This window comes from Girardinichthys multiradiatus, chromosome 1 (genome assembly GCF_021462225.1).
Source record: "Girardinichthys multiradiatus isolate DD_20200921_A chromosome 1, DD_fGirMul_XY1, whole genome shotgun sequence".
NCBI classification, from domain to species: domain Eukaryota; kingdom Metazoa; phylum Chordata; class Actinopteri; order Cyprinodontiformes; family Goodeidae; genus Girardinichthys; species Girardinichthys multiradiatus.
The window spans coordinates 26,782,303-26,801,631 of NC_061794.1; the positions used below are offsets into that span (position 1 = coordinate 26,782,303).

Sequence of the window (19,329 nt, forward strand, 5' to 3'; positions counted from 1 at the left end):
GGGACAGTGCTTTCAAGATGCATTTCTGAACATCGTTATTATTGGACTATTTAGTTTTGGTTAAAATAGGAAAATTAACAGAAATCAGCACTGTTACTATAAACTGACCAAACATTGATGAACAATATGAACAACTTGCCACTTTATCATGTTCATCTGTGCAGATGGATATTAATGTGACGTTGATACAAAATGGATAGTGTTCAATCAATTAGACATATGCCCTCACAATTAAAGAAACTAATAATTTCTAACTTCAAGTGACTGTTTACCGATCTTAATTCTTTTTTGTGATGATGCCACATTTTATTTGATTTAAACAATGCCAATCATATTGGGGTGCGAAAAATATGAATTGTTGATGTAAGTAATTTGCCAATGTTATCTAGGCTGTGAACTCTCGCTAGTTCTGGGTATGTGGTAGGTCATGCTGTGCAGGCTCTTTGTATAGCGTTCAGATGACACCACATGCATGCAGTTGCACACAAAGGGAAGCAATAAGCTTGTGTTGGATTGCCCTCAGTATGACTAACCGAGCTGACCAAATCTTTGTGTTAGTTGGATGTGGTCAGCTAATGGTCCATGTTTAGTGTCTATTTGTGCACGAACCCTGACGTATATGAGCAAAAACGGGCCCTCATCAGCTCTGGTTTTTATCAGAACTTGGTGAGAGTTGGAGGGGCATATGCTTTTCTGTGCCAGTTTATAATTATTTTAACATTTATCAACCTTTTGACAGTGATCGTGTTTAAGCACACGTGTCCAACTCCAAAACAGAGATAAGAACAACCTACTTGGCCCTGTTCAGACTGACACCAAATCAAGAAAGCCTTAGTTAACATGACATGATCATCTATGCCTTGTAAAAGTAATTGATACCCCTGGAGCTTTTTAACATTTGATCACAGTTTGACCGGAAACATCATTGGATTTGATGCGATGCACCAATCCAAAGTAGTGTGTAACTTTGGAATCACTCAGGAATGTTGTTAGAGAACATTAGTGAACAAACAGCATTATGAAGACCAAGTAACACAGCCGACAGGTCAGGGATAACATTATGAAAAAAGTTTAAAGCAACATCCTAAAATGTAAAGAATATTACAACAACAAACTGTCATCTGACAGGAAAGACAAAGAGAGCATTAATTGGAGAAACAGCCAGGAGGCGCATGTTAACTGAGGAAGTTTCCCTTCGTCTAGTTGCAAAACACTGTGTGGAGGCAATTTAACACTGCACATCACCTTGAGCACAGCATTACCATGGTGAAACATGTTGGAGACAGCACAATGTATTGGAGAAAGTTTTCTTCAACAGGGTCTGAGTTGATGGGAATATGGATGGGACTAATTATAGAGCAAGTCTGAAACAAACCTGTTAGAGACTGTGAAAAAATTGAGATTGGGGGAGAGGTTCACCTTTTAGCAGACTTGTTTGTAGGTCTTGACAAGTTACATATGTGTACCAAATTTGACAATCCTCGGTCGAGCATGGCTTGGGGATGATTTTTTAAAATTTTCTAGGGGGCGCTGTGCACGAATTGGGCCACGCCTACCAAATGTCATCAGATATCTGTTGGGGACTGGACTAGGATCAATCACATTGAATTTGGTGCAGATCAGATGATGTATGTGGAAATTAAAGCCAAACATATGGCCATGGCATGATGTCCAAGCCATCACGGCCACGCCCTTTTATGAAAAGTCACTGTGCTTGAAACAAAGTTAGACCCACTAATTATCAGTCACCTGACAGTTTCAAGTTGAGTGTAGACAGCCAGATAGCGACCTTTCCCAGTAAAAAAAGTGACTTCCCGTTCTCAGGGGGTGTGGGTTTGATGATGTAAGAATATGACCCCATAAGATCGTCGGGAACCCGATAGCTCAAAATCCCTAGGAGGAGTTCGTTAAAGTTCGAGGTGAGTAAAAGTGAAAAACGGCCAAAAATTAGCATTTGACCCAAAATGGCCGGCTTCCTGTGCGTTTTAGGGCATACCCCCAAGATACTTTTTTTATTGGCTTGAGGAGCTCTACCAGTGTGCCAAATTTCAGATCTCTACGACTTACGGTTCGGACTATCTCACGTTTGGGGGCGTAGCTAAGTGCTTTGGCCACGCCCACTGACAACGACATTAAGGAACGACATTTTTCATCGGGGGACAACTTTGGGTAAAATCGTGTGAGTTTTGGTGCAAGGCCAAGTCCCCAAATTGCCCCACAAAGACGCAAACAGAAAAAAGAAAGAAAGAATAAGAAATCCTACGATTACAATAGGCCCTTGCAGCCTTCCTGCTCGGGCCTAATAAATTGAAATATGAGGTTGTAATATCACAAAGTTTAAAAAGGTTCTCTGTTGTTGCAAGCAAGTAAAGCTGAGATATTGTACTACATATCTTTCGGTAATTGGTCAGTGGGAAATATGAAATATGCTTTCCAGACAAACAAACTATATCAGTAATACCATCCCTCTCTGCGCATGTTGCACAATCTGTCAATGTAAGCGTGTCAGGTCCTGCTTCCTTTTCTCATCCTTCCCAATCAACAGATTATTCACATAAACTGGCCTACATTAGCCCACTCTATATGCCAGTGCATACTGTTAGGTAATAGGGTGGGCGTCAAGATTTAGTAGGCTTGCTATATTTCATCTAATCACTGCAGACCGATGAGAAAATGTAGGTCAGCCGTTCAGAAGAATGGGGCTCGGTTCTGCAGCGGATCAATACGAACACACCCACTCATACCTGGCAGTACACTGACTGGAGGGCCTGCAAGCACCGACCGGCATCCAGTTGTCATCACAAAATAAAACAATAGATCCGTCAGCAGACCGTGAAATGCCGACAATTTAAAGCTCGTGCGCAGTCTGTGCGCGTGCCAACACACACTTCATCATTAGATAATTTATTTTACTGTGTTAGAGAGCAGCAGGACCCTGCTTTCAGATGTCTACAGGCCAGCATGAAATTAAAGACAGAGCTGGTTTAATACATGGTTTGGGGCACTGATGTGTGCTTATCTCCATACAAAAGAATAACCTCTATTTATCCATATGCTTACCAGAAGCCCGTCACACAACCATCCTGTCAGTCACAATAGCAAAACCTGCCACCATGCAGCTGCTGGAGTTTTATGAATGAAACGTGCTGCTGCTCATTTTTACGCATTAACTCTGTCGGAGCCTCTGCAGTACATTCCCCGCGCACACACTCCTCAAATTTGTATCAATAAAAGCCAATGTCACCAATGTGTAAATTAGTGTCTCTTCCGTCACCCTCAGTCACACATACATACAGTTTCTTGGGTCGCATTTATTTACCTTGACAGAAAGTGCATTGTCCTCCCTGGGCGCTGCGGAGCCGACAGCGGCAGCATTTTTCCATTCAAAATGCGGCCGCTCATTCTGCAACCATCCAGCTCTCACGCCGCTTTGTTACCGTTCAGCATATCCCGCTTCTGTGGCTCTAATAGAAGAGAGACCTGGTAGACTGTCTCTCCACTGACAACCAAGGAACCGCCTGTAAGAGTCAGCAGCGTTGCCTGACCCGCTCCCGCAGTGCCTCCACTCACACACACACACGCCCTCTCTCTCTCTCTCCCTCCCTCTCTTTCTCCCTCACACGGTGCCGAAAGGAGGGACAGAGGGAGGTGATGAGGAAAGGAGGGAGGTAAGATTAAAAGGCAACACCCCAAATTCCTCCTCCTCTTCCTCATACGGTGCCGTTTCACTGACCGCCAGCAACTGCGCCTATTGTAAAAACCGCAGAGGCTTCCAGCGCGCATCCAGCGGCCACAGGATAAGCAGAGTCATCAAATTCCCCGAAATCGACATGACGCTTTCACACTAAATCTCTGCGCAGCCCACTGACCCCATTCTCATCGCCTTCCATGCTATGTTGAAACATGCCCTTTAACAGAAAACTTATTTTTTAAATTATTTTAATACTGCAAAAAATGTAAAAAACAAAACAACTACAGGGGTTGGACACTGAAACTGAAACACCTGTCATTTTAGTGTGGGAGGTTTCATGGCTAAATTGGACCAGCCTGGTAGCCAGTCTTCATTGATTGCACATTGCACCAGTAAGAGCAGAGTGTGAAGGTTCAATTAGCAGGGTAAGAGCACAGTTTTGCTCAAAATATTGAAATGCACACAACATTATGGGTGACATACCAGAGTTCAAAAGAGGACAAATTGTTGGTGCACATCTTGCTGGCGCATCTGTGACCAAGACAGCAAGTCTTTGTGATGTATCAAGAGCCACGGTATCCAGGGTAATGTCAGCATACCACCAAGAAGGACGAACCACATCCAACAGGATTAACTGTGGACGCAAGAGGAAGCTGTCTGAAAGGGATGTTCGGGTGCTAACCCGGATTGTATCCAAAAAACATAAAACCACGGCTGCCCAAATCATGGCAGAATTAAATGTGCACCTCAACTCTCCTGTTTCCACCAGAACTGTCCCTTGGGAGCTCCACAGGGTCAATATACACGGCCGGGCTGCTATAGCCACACCTTTGGTCATTCATGCCAATGCCAAACGTCGGTTTCAATGGTGCAAGGAGCGCAAATCTTGGGCTGTGGACAATGTGAAACATGTATTGTTCTCTGATGAGTCCACCTTTACTGTTTTCCCCACATCTGGGAGAGTTACGGTGTGGAGAAGCCCCAAAGAAGCGTATCACCCAGACTGTTGCATGCCCAGAGTGAAGCATGGGGGTGGATCAGTGATGTTTGGGCTGCCATATCATGGCATTCCCTTGGTCCAATACTTGTGCTAGATGGGCACGTCACTGCCAAGGAATACCGAACCATTCTTGAGGACCATGTGCATCCAATGGTTCAAACATTGTATCCTGAAGGCGGTGCCGTGTATCAGGATGACAATGCACCAATACACACAGCAAGACTGGTGAAAGATTGGTTTGATGAACATGAAAGTGAACATCTCCCATGGCCTGCACAGTCACCAGATCTAAATATTATTGAGTCACTTTGGGGTGTTTTGGAGGAGCGAGTCAGGAAATGTTTTCCTCCACCAGTATCACGTAGTGACCTGGCCACTATCCTGCAAGAAGAAAGGCTTAAAATCCCTCTGACCACTGTGCAGGACTTGTATATGTCATTCCCAAGACGAATTGATGCTGTATTGGCCGCAAAAGGAGGCCCTACACCATACTAATAAATTATTGTGGTCTAAAACCAGGTGTTTCAGTTTCATTGTCCAACCCCTGTAGATCAACACAAAGTGGACAATAGGAAATAATGCAAAGCAATTGATGAACAGTCTTTGCAGTAACTAGAAGCATATAAATGAATAAACAAACCGTGATCTTCAAAGAAAAATAATATTGTTATGTTCAACTGCTTATATTTTTCTGCCTCTGACGTCCCACCTTCTGCACATAAAACTAAATGCCCATTTATCAAGGAGTCATGTCTCAGCAAAAGCCACTAGCCAGATATTTCAGTGAATCTTGATAATCTTACTTTAAATGTAATTTCTTACATACACATCATTTTTTCTATTTGTTTCACTGTTTTGTCATAAATCACTCACTCTACAATCTTTCCTTTACCAAAAACAAGCTTCCATGCCTACCTGCCACTGGTGACATCACATAAGACAAAAGGCAACTGATAAGAGTACCTTTGAGTACTTGTTTTATAGTGTTTTCCTCTTCATTCATATTTTTTGTCCTATAGATTGCAGTTATTGTAGTTATTAAAATATCTGTAGTAATTATTACATAAAATATCTAATACTTTTGGCTTTGCAGGGGAAAGAATAATCTATATTAAGTGGCATGGTTGTTTCCTATAAAAGAAAAAATACATATCTTTGTGTCTTATACTTTACAAATCTATTTTCTCAGCAGTCACTGGTCGTGTGGAATGAAATGCTGGCTGATAGCCAGACCATCAGTGCCACAAAGAGACCTCAAATCAGGATGTAATGAAGTGAGGAGGTTTAATTGTTTCTCATGTAACAGGGTCTTATTGGTTGTTGGAGCATCACAAAGCAATAGGCCGGGCATCATGTATCCACTCCCACGAGCTCTGCCCCTTTCCAACATCCAGTGGTGTTCGAACACTTAAAGTACTGAGTGGACCCCTGTGAATAGATCTGCCTGTCTGCTAGCTCGCCTCTATAAGTGAATGAAGAGTTAGCAAAACACAGGAAGGAGGAGGGAGATGGAGCTAATTAACAGTGTCTTTTTTATTAAGGAGAAAGAAGGAGAGTGAGTGCAAGAAGGACAAGAGATAGAAAGGGCAAGTTTGGAAAATGTCCATAGAGGGAATAAAAAAGAAATCACTAAAACCCTCTGTTTAAATGCAGGGGAACAAAGACAGGGTTCTACTGCTCACTTGTACCAAGCAGAGCCAGGTGGGCACACAGAGTGCCTATATTTCTTGTGTGTGCCCTCCTGTGTTTGTGCTCGGGGGTGTCTGACTGGCATGTTGGCATACTTAACTGCAGGTGTTTATGGAGGTCCTGCCGCTCTTGTTGCCTGGTGTTACTTAGAGGGGAAAACAGAAATACTTTCTGTGCACATACAAAAGTCCCACATTCTTAATAGCACACTTTCAATCCTCCTTAAATCAGTGCAAGCATTATGCTTTTATTTGTCAGCTCTGATCCGAGTTTCTGGAAAGGCCACTTGGATGGCACTCTGTCTGTTTGGCAAGCTTTGACTTCAACCTCTGACTCATGTCCAGACATGCTCTCTGTCTCCAGCTCTGTTTATTTGCATGGACACATCAAGGGGTATGTCTTTTTTCACCGCTACCTTCCTTTCCAGTCACCGTCTATAACCCTGGTGCTTGTTTTTAAGGTTTTTGACTAAGTTGGTGCAGTATAATTAGGCGGTGATGTAACTATGTAATGACAGTAAACAGGCAGGGTCATCCATACGACCCTGGGAACCTGTCACTCCCCCACTGATGAAAGAGACAGAAGACCTGGGAAAACTCATCCCTCTTATCACACCAGGAACACACAGACGCTCAGATTCTCATGCAACATGTGAGCTTGGCTCCACACTGAATATAAACATATATAAATTCATTCTACACACACACATTTCTCAAACTGGAAAAATTTTCTTATCACAGGCCAAGTTTTTGTTCACATCGCTTTAGCTGTCAGCTTAAAATTCCCTGTCAGGCTATCAGTTAAAAGCTTTCTTACTACAGCACCTCCATTTCTACACATGTAGACTCACTTCCACAACTTCTGACAAATTTATTTTAACACTGTGCTCTTTTCGCTGCAAGAAACCCTTTTAAACTTAATTCATGAACTTTTTGTTGGACACCTATTTGTTGTGCAATTTGGTCTTTATGAAAAAAAAATTAAAAAAGAAAGTCTATGTTGAAAAAAAGCCAACAGAAGTCCTGTTTGCTGTTTGCCACTAGCCCTGTAGGAGACAATGCGAACATGCCAAAAAAGGTGCTATGGACAGAGCCAAATGTACCTTTTTGGTGTACATTGAAAACACTGGAGAAAACTTAAAACACATCCTCATTGTGAAACATGATGGTGGCAGCACCATGCTGTGGGAAGCTTCTCTTCAGTAGTTACAGGAAAGCTGGTGAGGTGGTGAGAAGATAAATGCAGCTTAGTCTTGGATGTAAACCTGTTAGAGGCTTAAAAATGGACAAGAAAGCTACATACCCCTGTAGGACAATGCTAAAAATACAGTGGAATGGTTCAAATCAAAACATATTCATGTGTTATATTGGACCAAGCAGTCAACGTTCGGAGCTAAATAAACTGATGTTCACAGATGCTCTCCATCCAATTTGGCTCAGACTGAGCTATTTCTCAAAGAAGAAGGGGCAGAAATAGCAGTTACTAGATGTGCACAGCTGGTAGAGATATGGTTTAAAGCAGGTGAAACTTTAATTTAACTACAAGGTGGTGATGTTAAGGACCGCCTTAGGGCATTTTGGGGAACTTCAGTTCACAACAAATCTAAATCTCCAAGAATCATCAAAAATCTCTCAAGAATCCAAAGAAAAAGGATTACCAATGCCCCTTTTCAATTGGTACCTACTCTACTCCACTCAGGTCGGGTCGGTTTGGTTCATTTTCCATTCCAATTGAGCAGCATCTCAATGTGGGTGAGATTGTCAATAGCAAGGTGGCCCCACAGTCCAAAAAAGTAACGCGATGTGATTTGCATGTGACACAAACACAACAACAGCCTTGACTGCTGCTCAGTCTTGGCTGTTCTCAGACTCAAAGTGAAAGAGTGTCGCTTTGTTTGACATGTGGTCTTCTTTGTTTTGGGGTGTGTTTGACACCAGCTTATAAATGAGTTTTATTGTCAATCCATGCAATTGCAAAATTTCTGAGTTATATGTGGTCATCCACAGAAGGCCCTAGCAGACCCTGGCAGACCTTGGCGAACAGATACAGATGATAAAAGTTACGCTAAACAGACATCAAGGTCGAGCTATCTTTCATAGATTTCATTGTTTGCTCACCTTAATTTGGAGCTTGCTCCACCGCTTCAGCTGGTTTTGTGTTTTGTAGCTGAATGCTTTGCAGCTTATTGAAGATGCAACAATGGCTGAGCTTAAAGGTTGTGTTGGGAAAGGAAACCAAGAAAAGGTGAATCACATTCCTAAAAAACCCTGTTGATGGTTTCAACTCTGTAACTAGCTCCCTTACTGCCTCATAAGCACATCAGAGGTGGGTACAATAGCCAGGAATTACAGTCTAGTAAAAGTAGCACTATCTAGATATAATTTTACTCAGGTAAATGTAAAAAGTAATCATCCAAACAAAAGTATTTGGTGAAAAGGCTACTTAAGTACTGAGTACTAGAGTAGTACTCTTTTATCTGTCTGGTACTTTGAATAATAAAATAAAAAATGAGTAAAAATAAACCACATTACAAAATAACAACTTCGAGCAGAAGAAACACACGTCTCCAAATCACAGTTTTCCACAACATAAAACCTTCCAAACCAGTACTTATGAATAATATGAATATGAGTAATGTTAATAGCGTAACAGTGCAAAGTACTTCCAGTGACAATATCTACTGTTTACAGTGTGTTCACTTGACCTCCAAATAGCAAAACAGACTTAGCAGATGGAAAGTAACATTAGAACAATGAAGCTTGTTTGCAAACCTGACGTCTCACCAGAACTGGTGCATGCTTGTTTGTATTTCAGTGAAGTAACTCCAGGTGGGTAGAGTAGTTAGAAATTGTGCTCAAGTAAGAGTGCAGTGTTACTTCAAAATAACATTACTCAATTAGAAGTAAAGAGTGTTGTGTATGACTCCTAGAAGTATGTTTTTGGTAAACCAGCTTCATTCACCTGTTCTGATTTGGTCTTTTCACAAATAAATAAGTTTTCTCATGCCTGATTTAAAGGTGTTGTGAAAATGGGTTTGAGTCTGCAAAACAAAAAAGCCTTCACAGAAGACATGATGAGACAGTTTAATCTATTATTTAAAGCCACATCATTCTGTTACTGAGACACTGTCTTATTGTGATATGCCCCATGGCTTCCTTTAGTCTTACCCATAACAACATAAACAAGATGGGACAGCACATCAACTATTCAATATCAACCTGTTTTTACAGTCAATATTTTCAGGGCTTCATGTCATGCCGTGAATATTTCTGTTAGCCTTGAGCAGGCTGTGATCGTGTGAAACATTCAGACTGTGGAAAATATAACTTTTCCACATGTTTCAGCTAGTTGAACAAGAACTTTGGCAGGCTTGAGACACTCACACATACCTGAAAGCAAAAAGGGAGGAGTGGAAACAGAAAACACAGTAGAGGGAAAATGCAGGAGTCTTTTTTTTTGCAATCTATTTTGGTATACAGCTGTAAGAAACCTTTACTCAACCTAACAATGGTACAAAAAAATACTATGAGTTTATTTCAAGACATCATCATTGGCCACTTTCATTGTCTAATTGTGAGTGATCAGTAAATCTGAGGGAAATGGCAGTACAGTTGGTCTATAGAAATAAACCTGATCTTGGCAGGCTGTGGTTACATTGTTGAATGTCAAACCTTTAAATCCTCATTGCCTGCACTTTGAAAAAGCATCATCCCACATTTTTTGATGTACAGTAGTTCGAAGAAGTAACAACATTTTTTAGACTTAGTATCCTACAAAGGCCACTGGTAAAAAAGCAGATTCCACATTTGTTTTTGTATTTTAAACATTTAACTACCAATGGGCTTTTTATTGTGGTTGGATGGCATGACTGTAGAAGGATATCTGAGAGACTGTAAGCCAGTCGTTTAGTCTACTGTCACTAAATAGCTGCAGAGGGAATTTACTTACAAACCTTCAGCTTGCTTTGTGGGAATGGATGTTACCCAACTACACTTTGCAAACCAATATCCCCAACCCCCCCAAACGTTTGGCCACACAACAATTAAAAATTTTACAGCTACACACTCAGTGATGAACATCAAAAAGTGGTTTCAAAGTTGAGGATTTTGTTTGAGTGCTTCGTGTATTGGAGAAGTGCTGTTATTGTTGTATGTCTCTGAACTTTACTCCTCAAGTATTTTTGAGCTCTGTCTTCCAGGCAGGAACAAGAGTCTGAAGTACTCCTTCAGTTGATTGAGGGGCCTTGCATGTCAGAACCACAAAAAGAGTAATTTTGAATGAAAAAGGAAAAAGTTTTCCAAAGTTTGGTTCTGTTGAGAACAGGGCATGGTGGAATCTGACTTCAAAGATGCTTTCTCTTTTGAAGGACAAAGAGCCTAAAAGTTCAAATAGGGCTTAGGAGGTTTCTGCCATTGGTCTAGCCTATGTCTCCTAATGAGAGAATTTTTAGTGCTGTACATGCTTGAAGGGATAAGATTAAGGGATAGTGTAATGGGGAGAACAGGAAGGGAGGATGATTGCAGGGGGGCAGAGAGAAAAGTGTGTGACTAATGTTGAAGCAGCTCCAGAGAATAACACAGTGGGAGTCAATGGGAGGGAAGCAGGGGTGATTCTTATGCGCATTATGCACCCCCTTCACACCCTGCTGTTAAGAATCCAAGGCTTGAAACTGGGTGTTAATTTTGCATGTGTACATGTGTGTGTGTTGGCGCATAGGTAGGGTTGATTTAAAGCAGCTTCAATGCAAAGCTTGTAAACCATAGAGTTTAATTTACCCCCTATAGATGAACTCAACGTGTTCTCTAAAGGCAGTATAGATGTAAAAGAGTGTGGACAAGCGAGAGGAAGCTGAAAGAGTGTGTAAAATGTGTGTGTGTGGTGGGGTTAGGGTGGGTTGGTTACCTTCTATGGTGGAAACCAATTCTCCAGAGACTAAACATGATAATTATCTGAAGACCCATTGTTGAAAATATGAATATTACTCATTTTACACTGAAAACAAAATTTTGGTAAAAATAAAAAGTTTACAATGGGTAAATAATGATGAATAACTAACTATGGAAAATTTTAATTTTTATCTTTAGGGGTCTAGAAACAAAATGCCATTCAGACTAGCTAGTCATCCATCTATCCATCCATTGTCTATACTCTCTTGTCCTTGCAGGGTCGTGGGGGGGTCTGGTGCCTATCTCCAGCGGTCATTAGGCGAGAGGCGGGGTACACCCTGGACGGTCCATCATAGAGACACACAGGATAAAAAGCCATGCACACACGTTCATATCTAGGGGCAGTTTAGAGTGTTCTTTTGGACTGTGGAGGAAGCCGGAGTACCAGGAGAGAAACCATGCATGCATGGGAAGAATATGTGTATTGTCCAATCCATCTTTTTTTGTTGTGCTCTTCATGGTCTTGTGACATGTTCCCCTCTAAAGAGGCTTGAATGAACAAATGTTTGTCTGAATGAAGTCAGATTTATTGGTTCATATCTGAGCATGTTGGTTTAGTGTCATGTTAACTGCCAGCTGTTCCTTTCATGTCATACGACCCTTTTCCTTTTCGCTTTAAGGAAAAAATGCGAATTCAAAACAGCTCCAGGAAAGATCAGGATTCTTCTCTTTCCTTCAAGGAAACTGGTTGGGATTGCTTATTGGCCTAAAGCCGTGAAATTCTGACCTCAGTAAAATTATAGACCTGAACTAACTTGGAAACACTGTCACATTTAGTTCCTTTCTTTCGCATAGACTGTTAACACTGAGGCACATCCTTCTGAACTTTGTGGGGGTCTAGGAAGTCCTCAAACACAGCCTCTGCCTCCCATAAACTCAGCTTGTCCTTGCAGAAGACCCTGAGTTCTCTTGTGCTTTTCAAAACCCTGCCATAAGAGGAAGACAGGGATTAGGAGGGATTATGCCCTAGCGTCCCCTTAAGGATTTACCAAGGCTCAGCATGGATGGAGAAGGAGGGGGTACCTAAGCAACAGTTCCTAGGATCCAAATGAAAAAAAAAAAAAAATTTCCTTAATTAGAGAACAGGTAGTTGGTTCAAGAAAACCACAATTTACCATGATAAAATATTTTTGCACACAACTTTGGCCATGAGTACAAAGAGCTGTCCAATATTTTTTTTGCACATTAGTTTTGCTTGTAGCCAACGTTTGTTCCAAGGTTTTTTTGCTTTCCAAATTGTGAGAATAGTTTTTAAAGCAGTTCCCAAGCTGCAGTCCAGAGCATGTGTTTGTTGCTCAATGGCTTGTTTCATTTCACAATCATGAAATGGAATGTGGTCAAACTAAATAAATCCAGGGAGTATAAGTCAAGTGTTCATCCAACAACTGACAGCAGATAACATGAACATTGATATTCCAGTAGGAAAGTGAAGCACATCTGACATAAATTGTAGAATTTTATGATTTACAGTATGCTAACATAAAAAAGTCAAACACAGCTCCAAAATCAACACATGTCATATGTTGTCATGACTCATTTAGGAACAAATAAACAAAAAACAAAAGGTCCATGCAAAAAAAAAACAAAAAAAAACACCTAAGCAAAGTCTTTAAATCCACACTGTGTAATCTACAATCAGTCTAATTCAATACCTGATCACCAGGAGTTTTAATCACCTATATAAAAGCATGGGTGTTCTAGAACCAGTGGTGCGTTTGTTTTAACTCAGAAGGTCAGGTTTGGGAACAATCTCACACTCGAGTAAAGCGTGACTGGGAACTTGGAAGATCCAACTTCTGAGTCCACAGAGAATGAACCACAAATGAGGGAAGTAGGGTTTTATCTGTGGTTCTTCCCTAAACTGGTTCACACAACAGGGCAACATTCTCAGCAGCAAATCTACAATAATATAAGTACACTCTGAAGCTACACAATACTCAGAGGTTTGCAAAAACAAATGTCTGCCCATGGCAAACACCTGCAGCAAAAAATTGTGAACACCTCCAATGTTCATGTGAAAAACTCCTGAGGTCATACATATGCTTTGAGTAGTTGTTGCCAAAAGTGGTTCTACGAGTATTGAATCATTGGGTGTGCTTAGTCTTCACAAACTGCTTTTAATAACATGGTATATTATGACATGTGTAATTGTTCTTTTGAGGATGTATTTACCTAATTTTAAGAACTAGTAAGGGCCAGATTTTTTATGTCCTGAAATGTAAAACCTTAGAATTAGAAGAGGACCAACTTATATTTCACCTTGCCTGTTTATCAGTTTGTGAGGATAAAGACACATTAGACGCATCTCAATGGGAGGAGACCTCGAGGCACTTGAGTGACTAAATATGCCTGAGAATCCATTGGTACCCCCCAGAATGAGGCATGTGTGTTTGCCAGAGAGAGACACCTGAGTTTCCATCCTGGACCTGTTAAATCTACAACTTGGTCATGGATAAGCAAAAGACAATGGATGGATGGACGAATGGAGTTTGGAGATGTCAGGAGAATTGTAGGACACAAAATCCCTCAGAATCCCCAAATTATAAGCTTTGTTAAATCACTATTACTGTTTTAGATATGTATGGCTGTGTGTGTGTGTGTGTGTGTGTGTTCCTGTCTTGGCATCACAGTGAGAACCATTTTCCCGATTTCACCATCAAATTGAGGACCTTTTGTACCAAAGTGAGGACATTTTGCTGGTCCTTACAACCTATTTTGCTAACGGTTAGGTTTAGGACTAAGGTGTGAATTGACTTTAGGTTAAGGTTAGGGTTAGGCATGCACTGGTAATGGTTAGGTTTAGGGTTATTGTCAGGGTTAGGGCATAAAAAGGGTTGAAAATGACTGAAAATCAATGGAAGTCAATGGGAGTCAACACATGGTCCTCACTACATATAGCAAAACAAGAGTGTGTGTGTGTGTGTGTGTGCCACTTTAGCAGACAAACAGATTGATGTCATTAGTTTGTCAGCAATCTCCTGCTGTTATATCTGAAGCTGCTTACATCATTGCTGAGAAAAATAGCCAGACAGATGAACAGTATAGTTTAATGCAAACTCAGCATTTTTAAATAAACACCACATGCTGAAATTATCATGTGCTGCTTTCATGCTCAGTCAGTTTAAAATGAATTCTCAGTCAGTTTAAAATGAATTCAACTCACATGAGATGAACGATGTCGCAGTCAGAAACAATGAAATCTCCATATGACTTTGTTTATACATGCAAGTAATGATGTGAGAACCTTGCCTAATAAAAATGAGGGTTTTGTCTATCTGAGTTTGTGTGTTCTCCATGGGTGTTCTCTCAACTGTTGGGGTCCACACGTGCTGGAACAAAGGCAGCGTGGTCTTCCCCATTGAGTTCAGTTCTTTTAGCAATGACAGCAAAAGTAATTGATTACACGCCACACGGAGCAGACACAGCCAATAGAGTGGCATACAGAGGCAGAGAGGCCCAGAGAGGAGCAGGTATGAAACACATAACCCATCTTCACCCTCCTGAAACACATTTCAGTCTGTGTCTCATCAACATTTCATGCAAACCGGACTGCCTCTGACACTCAGCTGCACACAGATAGAGATAAACATCGAAATCAGTCTGCCATAAAAAAACAAAACAAAAAAAAAACACGAAGTGGTAACCCTTTTCATAAATTTAGATGAAGGAATTTTTAAGATGTTAGAAAGAATCATTATTAGAATTTGATCTCACTACTTGAAAGGTTAGCTTCCTCTTAAAGCCTTTAAACTACTAGAAATCAAAGCACATATACCCTTTATTTTAAAAGTGATTTAAATGTGAATACTTTGTGTCGTGTTTACCAAGTTTAATCCACCCTGCTTCATAAGGGCACACTATGATCACATCCAATTGTAATAACGTTCACAGTGGGGGAGTGTGCCGGGGGAGTGGGAGTGCTGTTTTTTTTCAGGGAGGTGGTCTGTAACTTGACTGCAGAATGAGTCACATCCCAAAGATCAGGGATGAGGGAAGACCTATATTAAAATCACACTATGAACAGTTTTGTAGTAAGTCCATTACCAGTTTATTAACAGTAAGAAGAATCACTTTATAACAAATGTTCCAGGAGAAGAGTCTTGGTGTTTAGTCAGTAGGTGGGGTCAGAGTGTAGAAAGATTAGACTTGACCTAAAGAAAACGCTTTGTTCTTATACACAAACACAACCGGAGGAATATGTACCACAAGTTTAAAGGAATGTGGTCTTCATGAACAATTTTTTATGACACAGAACACTGAAGGAAAGATTTTAAAGGTAACAACCAAGCCAAAAAGTTGTACTCAACTAAAAAAGCTGGGACATTAGATGAAGGCCAACATTAAACTTTTAAATAGAACAACATTTAGTCACAAGGCTGAAGTAACCAGCTGATGATATCTAAACCTATTCCAGGCACCATTTGTTTTCAGAACACATCATTTGCAAACTAAAAAAAACAAAAAAAAACTTGTTTCTGTTTCTCTTCTCTGTACAGTGCAGTTCTGACACATAAGAGAAACCAGCTCAGTTCTGTTATTTCTACAAAGTACTGTATGTAGCACCACATGCACTTACTTCAACCACCAGACTCTGCTTCAGGGAGTTGTGTATGTGTCTCTGAATGCGTGTGTATGTTTGTCCTGCTCCACAACAAATGCTTTCATAATTTAGGCTTAGTGCAGTGAACCAACCTCTCTTGCTTTCTGGTGTCGGGAATGATTGCTATTCCATCCATGAGCTAACGTGTCTGCACCTAGCGAGGCAGAAAATGAGCCACACACTCATAGTATATTTGACCTTTGTATATGTGTATGTAAAGCCTAATAACTCCCAAACAACAACAATGGCAATAAATAGTGTTTGTTACAACCAATTGGATTCAGTCTCAAACTGTGTTGTGATGATCTCACCACTAGGGGGTCTGTCATTGCTTTGTTCTTCAGGCTGGATGCTGAGATTAGCGACACACCTGGGCCTTTAAAGAGCTGCCCCTGTCTGCTGTCAGTGGTTTTTCTCTAGGCAGTGGGGAGGTCACCCTGATTGCTTCTGATATTTTGTTGGATGTGTTGACTTTGTGTGCTCTGTTCACTTGCACAGATCTATTCACGCATTCATTTCATGTTATTTTTTTTACCATATTTAGTTAAATATTTGAGTCAAGATATCAGAAGTTAAGGCTCAGCCGGAACCTCTCTCACCGGAAGCAATATTCACAAACATGGATTTAAGTATGTCCTTAAACTTTATGTTAAGGTTTCATGCAGGGTAGTTACATGTGTGTAAAAAATATAAATACACACAAGGAAGGAAGAGCATTTAAAAGTTAGCACACAGCTTCAGTTAATACAGCTAGAAACCGGCAGTCAGGCTCGAAACCTGGGTGTAGTGATGGACTCAGACCTGAACCTTCAGAGGCACATAAAGACAGTAACAAGGTCGGCCTTCTATCACCTAAAGAACATCTCCAGGATTAAAGGACTAATGTCTCAGCAGGACCTTGAAAAACTAATTCATGCAGAATTGATTATTGCAACGGTGTCTTCACAGGTCTGCCTAAAAGTCTCACTAGAACTAAGAAAGTGGAGCACATCACCCCGGTTCTAAAGTCCCTACACTGGCTCCGTGTAGCTCAGAGAAAAGACTTTAAAATACTTCTGTTAGTCTATAAATCACTGAATGGCTTAGCACCAAAATACATTACAGACTTGTTGTCAGTGTATCAACCACCCAGACCTCTCGGGTCTTATGGCTCAAATCTACTCTGCATACCTAGAACTAAAACCAAACATGGAGAAGCGGCTTTTTTTTCTTATGCTCCACTAATCTGGAATAAATTCCCAGAAAACTGTAAAAGCGCCGAAACCCTAAGTTGCTTTAAATCAAGATTGAAAACTTATTTGTTTAGAGTGGCCTTTGAATGTGTTATCTAAAGATTATTACAGTTTTCAGTCCAATTTTCCTTTCATTTTCTTATCCATCATTCTATTCTCTTTATTTTTTTTAAATTACCTCTGTTGTTTGATTTTCTGTATCATTGTAATGTTTTTCCTTATGTACAGCGCCTTGTTGCTGAAAAGCGTTATATAACTAAACTTGACTTGACTTGAAGGAAACATGTGAGCAAGCTGTCGTTGACTATAGTTATTTCAGTACCCTCCTTCACTACCATTAAAAAGAGCAAAATACAAATTTAAGTTATTATGTGTTGTGACATTACACCATTAGTTTGTTGCTAATAAACAATGCACATTAAAAACAGAGGATGTCCCATCTCATCCCGAGTAGCCATGTTCCCATTCAAAGAGATGTAAATGACCTGTATCTTAGTCCCTGACAAAACCTTACTCCTGATGCCTGTCATCAGTGTAGATTCTGTGATTTTATATATGCCACACCCCAGCAAGTCATGCTGCCAAATTTTGCACAAGCATAATAAAAAATGCTTTACCAGTATTTTGTGTCATGTTTTAATCCACTCTTGAAACCATATTCTTACATCTTTTTTACCAAGTTAAAAGGACTAAAATAGTTACATTGTTTCTGGTTTAGATGTTTACTCAATCCTATTAAGAATGTTAAAACTTTCACCTATATTCAAACATTTCTTCAGTACTTTCCTCATTCTTTCATTTCAGCATCTAGGATCTAAGTACATCTTACATAGAGCATGCATCCAGTGCAAATAGGTGGAGATGCATTTCCTTTTAAAAAGCTCCACAATTGTAATGAATACTTTGTTGTGAACACATTGTGAAATTCTTGAAGATAATATTCTTTACGTTCCCAGACATACAGGGGTTGGACAATGAAACTGAAACACCTGTCATTTTAGTGTGGGAGGTTTCATGGCTAAATTGGACCAGCCTGGTAGCCAGTCTTCATTGATTGCACATTGCACCAGTAAGAGCAGAGTGTGAAGGTTCAATTAGCAGGGTAAGAGCACAGTTTTGCTCAAAATATTGAAATGCACACAACATTATGGGTGACATACCAGAGTTCAAAAGAGGACAAATTGTTGGTGCACGTCTTGCTGGCGCATCTGTGACCAAGACAGCAAGTCTTTGTGATGTATCAAGAGCCACGGTATCCAGGGTAATGTCAGCATACCACCAAGAAGGACGAACCACATCCAACAGGATTAACTGTGGACGCAAGAAGAAGCTGTCTGAAAGGGATGTTTGGGTGCTAACCCAGATTGTATCCAAAAAACATAAAACCACAGCTGCCCAAATCACGGCAGAATTAAATGTGCACCTCAACTCTCCTGTTTCCACCAGAACTGTCCGTCAGGAGCTCCACAGGGTCAATATACACGGCCGGGCTGCTATAGCCAAACCTTTGGTTACTCATGCCAATGCCAAACGTCGGTTTCAATGGTGCAAGGAGCGCAAATCTTGGGCTGTGGACAATGTGAAACATGTATTGTTCTCTGATGAGTCCACCTTTACAGTTTTCCCCACATGCAGGAAAGTTATGGTGTGGAGAAGCCCCAAAGAAGCGTACCACCCAGACTGTTGCATGCCCAGAGTGAAGCATGGGGGTAGATCAGTGATTGTTTGGGCTGCCATATCATGGCATTCCCTTGGCCCAATACTTGTGCTAAATGGGCGCGTCACTGCCAAGGACTACCGAACCATTCTTGAGGACCATGTGCATCCAATGGTTCAAACATTGTATCCTGAAGGCGGTGCCGTGTATCAGGATGACAATGCACCAATACACACAGCAAGACTGGTGAAAGATTGGTTTGATGAACATGAAAGTGAAGTTGAATATCTCCCATGGCCTGCACAGTCACCAGATCTAAATATTATTGAGTCACTTTGGGGTGTTTTGGAGGAGTGAGTCAGGAAATGTTTTCCTCCACCAGTATCACGTAGTGACCTGGCCACTATCCTGCAAGAAGAATGGCTTAAAATCCCTCTGACCACTGTGCAGGACTTGTATATGTCATTCCCAAGACGAATTGACGCTGTATTGGCCGCAAAAGGAGGCCCTACAC

The 19,329-nt window shown here is 40.8% G+C and overlaps 1 protein-coding gene across 9 annotated transcripts in view; it reads right to left on the bottom strand.

Moving 5' to 3' along the window:
- The window catches only part of nav1a (neuron navigator 1a), an 83,713-nt gene that overhangs the window by 38,719 nt on the left and 25,665 nt on the right, over nucleotides 1-19,329 (bottom strand). Inside the window, exon 1 of one of the 9 annotated variants that reach the window (XM_047360591.1) lies at nucleotides 3,320-3,591. The exons of the other annotated variants lie outside the window; for them this stretch is intronic. Within the exon in view, the coding sequence (XP_047216547.1) occupies nucleotides 3,320-3,402 (83 nt within the window). The 5' untranslated portion in view covers nucleotides 3,403-3,591. Of the gene's footprint in view, nucleotides 1-3,319; nucleotides 3,592-19,329 lie in introns of those variants that run through there. 9 annotated transcript variants of the gene reach the window in all.